At 36.6% G+C, this 7327-nt stretch overlaps 1 protein-coding gene across 13 annotated transcripts in view; it reads left to right on the top strand.

Moving 5' to 3' along the window:
• Positions 1-3972: 3972 nt before the first annotated feature.
• LOC129778078 (uncharacterized) overlaps positions 3973-7327 on the top strand; it is a 171267-nt gene continuing 167912 nt past the window's right edge. For 11 of the 13 annotated variants that reach the window (XM_055784739.1, XM_055784733.1, XM_055784738.1 and 8 more), the window contains exon 1: positions 3974-6059. In XM_055784739.1, the coding sequence (XP_055640714.1) occupies positions 6000-6059 (60 nt within the window). In that variant the 5' untranslated portion in view covers positions 3974-5999. Of the gene's footprint in view, positions 6060-7327 lie in introns of all 13 variants that reach the window. The other 2 variants (XM_055784732.1, XM_055784737.1) reach the window with 1 other exon arrangement.

Below are 7327 nucleotides of genomic sequence, written 5' to 3'. Positions count from 1 at the left end.
CCGCATAGCTCGATCGTGGTCAGAATTTCGGGGTGCATCTATCCCGGAAGTTTAGTTCTTTTTCTCGACCAGTTTAGTTTGCCATGTAAATGAAATTGTTTGATTTTCATGCAATGACTTTATGTAATAACCTTTCAAGTTCAGATTTAAGTAACATAATCAGGTCTAATCAGCCTGTTGGCGAATTGGCAATGAATAAAATCAAATGTATCTATCATTTTTGGAAAATTCGATAAAAAAAACTCGGTATAGTATTTAATTTTAATGATTGAAATATGCTTCGAGTAGCATATATTCAACACCAATTTAGTTTTTAGCCTTGCATATACTTATTTCTGCTGTCCAATTACTATGGGCCCATACAGAATTTCAAACGTTTTTATATAGCAAAAGCATCAAAATCACCAAATTCCAGATTACATTAATCAATTTCCTCACCGTTGTGGATAATTACTTGATAAATACATTCGTAATATTATTGGAGCAACAGGTAAATCTTTTGAATCCATAACATAACATAACATTCAAATCGTTCTGATTATTAAAGCTAACAGGCAGAGTAATTCAAATCGTAGCCTACGTAGCCGTACCCTCTACATTTCAACTGTTCGAACTGAACTTTCTTCTTTCCAACTTCCAACAGCTTTCGGCGGGCAATCATTCGATCAGCACAGCATGCAGGATGAGGGCGGGCAAACACGTTAAAAATGGAGTGCTTTTCTCCACCTAGGAAAACAAACGGAGCGTGCTTTTCAACAGGCTTTAGAAATTTGTGAACTTAGGGGACACGCTTTATTAGCTTCAAACATGATGTACAGTGACGAAAACAAAATTGTTTTACCAGGAGCATTTATAACGCAGGCTGAATCCGGACGTATTCAATCCAAAATAGTTAGTGGACAACTCAGTGCACCCATGGCCGGGTGGTTAGTGTCTCGGTGTTCGGGTTTGATTCCTGTTCTGGCCGGGGGATTTTCCGTCAGAGAAATTTCCTTCGACTTGCACTGTGGTCACACGTATTCTGGAGCTTGCCCCTCGGAATACATTCAAGGCGTGTTATTTGGCTTAAGAAATCTCAACTTAGTATTAATAAATGCTAGTTAATGCATACGTTGAGATGGCAACAGTTCCACATGGAACGTTAACGCCATTCAAGAAGAAGAAAACAACTATGAAAAATAAAATTGTGAGAACTACCTCTCTGATAGTTCCTATTGCATAATATTGTAATTGCGTAGCTCTACGTCGAAAATGCGGTTGTGTCGCAAATACATCCTCTTAATTTTTTTTTTCACTCCGAATAATCGAATCCTCCACATAATCGAATCGTAAAAAAAATTAAAGAAAATCTCTCGGTGAACGTGAAATAATTATGATTTGCACTAATTCATTTATATATTTGGTAGCCAGAAATTGCCTTGCGCCCCTGGGGGGAGGGGTAATTTTTTGAAAATCAGTAAAAATATTCATCGCCTTGTTACAGCTAAAATGTTTTTGTTTCTGTTTCTGTTTCTGTTTCTGTTTCTGTTTCTGTTTTTCTGTTTTTCTGTTTTTCTGTTTTTCTGTTTTTCTGTTTTTCTGTTTTTCTGTTTTTCAGTTTTTCAGTTTTTCTGTTTTTCTGTTTTTCTGTTTTTCTGTTTTTCTGTTTTTCTGTTTTTCTGTTTTTCTGTTTTTCTGTTTTTCTGTTTTTCTGTTTTTCTGTTTTTCTGTTTTTCTGTTTTTCTGTTTTTCTGTTTTTCTGTTTTTCTGTTTTTCTGTTTTTCTGTTTTTCTGTTTTTCTGTTTTTCTGTTTTTCTGTTTTTCTGTTTTTCTGTTTTTCTGTTTTTCTGTTTTTCTGTTTTTCTGTTTTTCTGTTTTTCTGTTTTTCTGTTTTTCTGTTTTTCTGTTTTTCTGTTTTTCTGTTTTTCTGTTTTTCTGTTTTTCTGTTTTTCTGTTTTTCTGTTTTTCTGTTTTTCTGTTTTTCTGTTTTTCTGTTTTTCTGTTTTTCTGTTTTTCTGTTTTTCTGTTTTTCTGTTTTTCTGTTTTTCTGTTTTTCTGTTTTTCTGTTTTTCTGTTTTTCTGTTTTTCTGTTTTTCTGTTTTTCTGTTTTTCTGTTTTTCTGTTTTTCTGTTTTTCTGTTTTTCTGTTTTTCTGTTTTTCTGTTTTTCTGTTTTTCTGTTTTTCTGTTTTTCTGTTTTTCTGTTTTTCTGTTTTTCTGTTTTTCTGTTTTTCTGTTTTTCTGTTTTTCTGTTTTTCTGTTTTTCTGTTTTTCTGTTTTTCTGTTTTTCTGTTTTTCTGTTTTTCTGTTTTTCTGTTTTTCTGTTTTTCTGTTTTTCTGTTTTTCTGTTTTTCTGTTTTTCTGTTTTTCTGTTTTTCTGTTTTTCTGTTTTTCTGTTTTTCTGTTTTTCTGTTTTTCTGTTTTTCTGTTTTTCTGTTTTTCTGTTTTTCTGTTTTTCTGTTTTTCTGTTTTTCTGTTTTTCTGTTTTTCTGTTTTTCTGTTTTTCTGTTTTTCTGTTTTTCTGTTTTTCTGTTTTTCTGTTTTTCTGTTTTTCTGTTTTTCTGTTTTTCTGTTTTTCTGTTTTTCTGTTTTTCTGTTTTTCTGTTTTTCTGTTTTTCTGTTTTTCTGTTTTTCTGTTTTTCTGTTTTTCTGTTTTTCTGTTTTTCTGTTTTTCTGTTTTTCTGTTTTTCTGTTTTTCTGTTTTTCTGTTTTTCTGTTTTTCTGTTTTTCTGTTTTTCTGTTTTTCTGTTTTTCTGTTTTTCTGTTTTTCTGTTTTTCTGTTTTTCTGTTTTTCTGTTTCTGTTTCTGTTTCTGTTTCTGTTTCTGTTTCTGTTTCTGTTTCTGTTTCTGTTTCTGTTTCTGTTTCTGTTTCTGTTTCTGTTTCTGTTTCTGTTTCTGTTTCTGTTTCTGTTTCTGTTTCTGTTTCTGTTTCTGTTTCTGTTTCTGTTTCTGTTTCTGTTTCTGTTTCTGTTTCTGTTTCTGTTTCTGTTTCTGTTTCTGTTTCTGTTTCTGTTTGTGCGTGTGTTCTTTTACTACCGCCACTCCGCTCTAACACTTTCTTCGTCTCGCTTCAACATTTCGATTTTCTGAACTCAACTCTCCTAACTACATTTCGGATTCGCTGCCAAAAAATTCATGGTCAGTACAGGACCCTCATTCTTCAAAGTGTGGAAGAAAGGGACATCCGATTTGGCCTCTGCTTTCACCTTTTTAGCACTCATGAACCACACCGACCCGTATAAAACATAGTTTAAGGGTTATAGTATTCATTTCAATGCCGAAGTCGCTAAGAAACGAGAATTTTATGTGATGAATGGCCGTTAAAATTTAGGAGGTCGTGTCAGGGCCACCTTCCCCTACCCTTCTTCCCGTCCATCGTAAGAGCATATCAAAAATACTTATCAAATCGATGTGTTTTCATCTCTGTTGTGTAATTCTTGTATTTTATCAAGCCCCAGACTATTGAATAATGTCTAATTCAAATCTCAGTTCGGTTCAATTCAGTTTCCTCCTTGTATAACACAAAAACAGGAATTAATTCGAAACTTCCAAATTTTGTTATTTAGGTCAAATCAACATTCCTTCATATGCTTATCATATTGATAATATCAGCCTACGAATACACCTCCCTCGTTGAATGCCATGGATTTGTATCAATGAATTTTACAACCTTAACATTAGAGGGAAGGACAATTGTTTATCGAGCCCGTTGGTCTACACCGTGGCAGACAGACATAAACCACCCACACTAACATCATACGAGGCGAAGAAACAACTGCAACCGGAACGACAACAAAACAAATGAATTGCCGTGACGCCGTGACGTTGCCACTGCCACCGATGCTGCTGGCAGTTACGATGGTGACGTTATTTGACGCTGGTATTTTTCACATTACAAACAACGAAGAGTGCACTCCCCTGGGAGGCGGTTCCGTCGCTGGTTTGAATTCCTTCTGACTCCTCACTTGCTAGTTCTAGAGGCGCGTTGGTTCAGTTCTCCGTCGGACTTATACCAGTTGAAACGTATTTTTGGAATGCGCACATCCGTCGCGATCGAGCGCATCAGTGAGAGAGAGGTGCAATGACACACCTAGCTACCGGCTGGGCGGCACACCATCCTATCGGAGGAACAGCTTAGTCGAGCACTAGGCACTAGTGGGTGGCACGATTCGAGGATTTTTGTGTGATCGATTGATTTCTTTTTCTCTGGAGACAAAAACCAGTTATTTCTAGAATTTTTGGAATAAAATGATGCGAGTGGATGGTGACAGGAAGTGCATCTCTTGAATCGCGATGAAATTTGTGCATAGTGGCATCCAGCATCCAGCGAGTGTATAAATAGATGACCAAAGCATAGATTCACATTTAAATAAAATCCATGTTACCGTCAAACTTGATCGAGTGAAATGTTGAAAATAAACGATCATTGGAGTGAAAAATTATGCTCGTGCAGCTGCACTCGCTGATAGGCGTGTGTGCCCATAAAACAACATGAGCGCCATTCAACTTATATCGCGTTTTGGGAAAGGGGGATATTCGAGTCGTTTACATTATTCGACGCTTCCGGCGATTTGTGTGAACAACAGTTCCAAATGAGTGGTTTTATGTGGTGGACTGGGAGATGTGATGCAGCAGAATGATGACAATTTTACAAATACGTGCGCGTGGCGACTCTGTGGTGGCTGTGAGTTTTCCGAAGTGTCCAGGTTTTCGATGCGAATCATGCTTGTGAGTGTTTCCCGGTGTGTCGTGCTTGCGGTAAAATTATGTCTTGTGAAAGAGCACCCACGTTGGAAATGTTTAAGATTGGCAGATGCTTAGCGGGATGATACATTCCTTGTAACTTATATAGACTAAGACTGACATAGATTGTCTTTGTGAGTTTGACTGTGCTCAGGTGACACATTGAGCATGTGCTGTTTGTATACTAGCTTGTTGTGGAAGAACGCATTAGAACTCAACAAGATCTGTAGCCTTTAAGCGAAAACCATTGTTACTAATGATGTTAGTCTTCGGTCTTGAACATGACAAACAATACATGAAAACACGGACCGATATCAATAACCATGAAAACAACTGAAACTAATCATATTTAAGTGAATTTTGCATCCTGTTTCGTATGATTCAGAGTGGTTCTTTCTTCCGAGAAAATTACCTCCCGGGAATGGTTTCTTATCATGTCACGACACCATTTGTTCTTATCGTACATAACTCGCAATAACATCAATTACTTGTGGAAAAACATAAATGTCCTCGAACGTGAAAGGTTAGAGAAGCGTGATAAACGTGAAATGCACTCGCGTGCACGGGATCCGATCGCGTGACTTGTTTTCTCTCGTCATGTCACTTTCTGTCACTCGACATAAGACTGCCAAAAATCGCATACCAGCAGTGATCGATACAACCGAAAAAAACACCACAAAATCATTGCAGGTGTTAACAACTTGCTCCGAGTTCATAGTTCTGGTTAAGAAACTTCCCCCTGCCTGACCTAGTTTGAAGTTTCAGTGTAGACAACCAACAGCCGGTCGTGGGTGTTACCTACGATACCGGAACCAATTCGTTACGGGGTAAACATTGATTAAACAACCAGGAGTATCAATCGTTTCGCTCGCTGAGTCGCGGTATTACAGCACAATGGTGCCACCTGGGATACCACCAGGATGCCGTTGCTGTTGAAGTTTTATATATCAGCATCTGCGAAAACATCTGAACACATTTTATCAGTTCATACTTTGTACAGCATCTATATACGAATGTTCAACGGATATTGTTTAACATACCGGTGACTGCGGAGAGTGATGGAATACAACAAATCACAAGTAGGATAACTTCGATCTATCGTAAATTGTGCAGTGGAAGTGCTTTGTATCTGATTTCGTAAATGGTGTATCCAGTGTGCTATTGGTTATCACGATGAACAACAAGTAATTGGAAAAGTGTAAAAAAAACTAAATGTCTGTGTAAAGTATCTACTACAATCGAGTGTCCAATACACCATTCTGGGATATCACAGTTCAAAATGAAAACGAAAAACGGCAAGAGCGCATCCTCGGCCACAACTGTTTACAGAATGTTACAGGTGAGTAATGGGTAGCAAAAATCTGCAGATAATGTTCCTAAGTTTGGATTGTGACAAGTTTGTTTGTTGAAATGGTATGCCACAGAAGAAAAACAGACAGACAGGTTCATATCATATTGGTTCATCTATCTATACACCCATTCCATGCCAAACCATTATAGTGATTCTCAGATTTCTGAGAAAAGTGGTCATTCCTTATCGAATTTTTTTGCATTTTTTTCCATTTCTATTTTAGAGTGGTCCGAAAAAACAACTTTTTCCCTTTCTTTTCAATAATGCCTTTTTTCAAAATTCATGACTTTTGAACTACTAAACCGATTCCGACATATCAAAATAGAGTCAATGAGATAGTCTTCCAGTTATTGATTGCATTTATTTTTTGTAGTTCACATGATGAACCAAAGGCGCTATATTTTAAAATATATTTTCTTGAAATCAGTTATGCGTTTTTTCGTTATTGGGATATGATTTTTCAAAGTTAATCGAAGGTCTGTTACGATTTTTCCACTTTTGTTTTCCAAAACTGAAATTTATAACTTGTGAACTACTGGACCGATACAGATGATCGACATATCAAATTGAAGCCAATGAGTTAGTCTTTTCTAAAAAAAAACATTATATTTGCGAAAAAATGAGTGGATTATATCTATGATATAACCGCAAGGTTCACGTGGAACTACCTTAGCTTAGCAATCATTCGTTTGTATTGATTAAATTCTTGATTGAATGAAACAGTTTCCAAATTCAATTGAGTTCAATATATTTGCTCTGTGAGTGAAAAAAATGAACAAATGCCGTGTAAAGTCAATTCATTTATTGTGATTGATTGTTCTTCGTTACAAGTAAATTTAATGACGGACCTTTTACGTTTGGTATGATGACTAGAACAAAATATATGTGTAAAATATATGTCATTCGCTTCTAGTGGCTGCACGATTTTCCCAGGTTCCTAAGTTTAGAAGATCAAGTTAGGACAGACATATTCCATTCTGCACAAAGGCAAGCGAGGGCAAAAGTACTCGCAGTTTGCATTTATTTGCAGAGCCGATTTCCCCAGAAACCTCGGTTTTGAAGTCTGTGTTAGGGAAACACATTTCAATCGGAACAAAAATACCCCCGATTTGTATGAATTCGCAATGCCGATTTCCCCACGCTTCATGGATTTGAAGTCTGTGTTAGGGAAACACATTCCAGTCGGAACAAAAATACCCCCGACTTGCATGAATTTGAAATACCGATTTCTCCAGGCACCTTGGTTTAGAAATCTC

This window comes from Toxorhynchites rutilus, chromosome 3 (assembly GCF_029784135.1).
Source record: "Toxorhynchites rutilus septentrionalis strain SRP chromosome 3, ASM2978413v1, whole genome shotgun sequence".
Lineage (NCBI taxonomy): Eukaryota > Metazoa > Arthropoda > Insecta > Diptera > Culicidae > Toxorhynchites > Toxorhynchites rutilus.
Note: the sequence above shows the minus strand (reverse complement) of the source record. Positions and strands in the feature narration are given on the sequence as shown.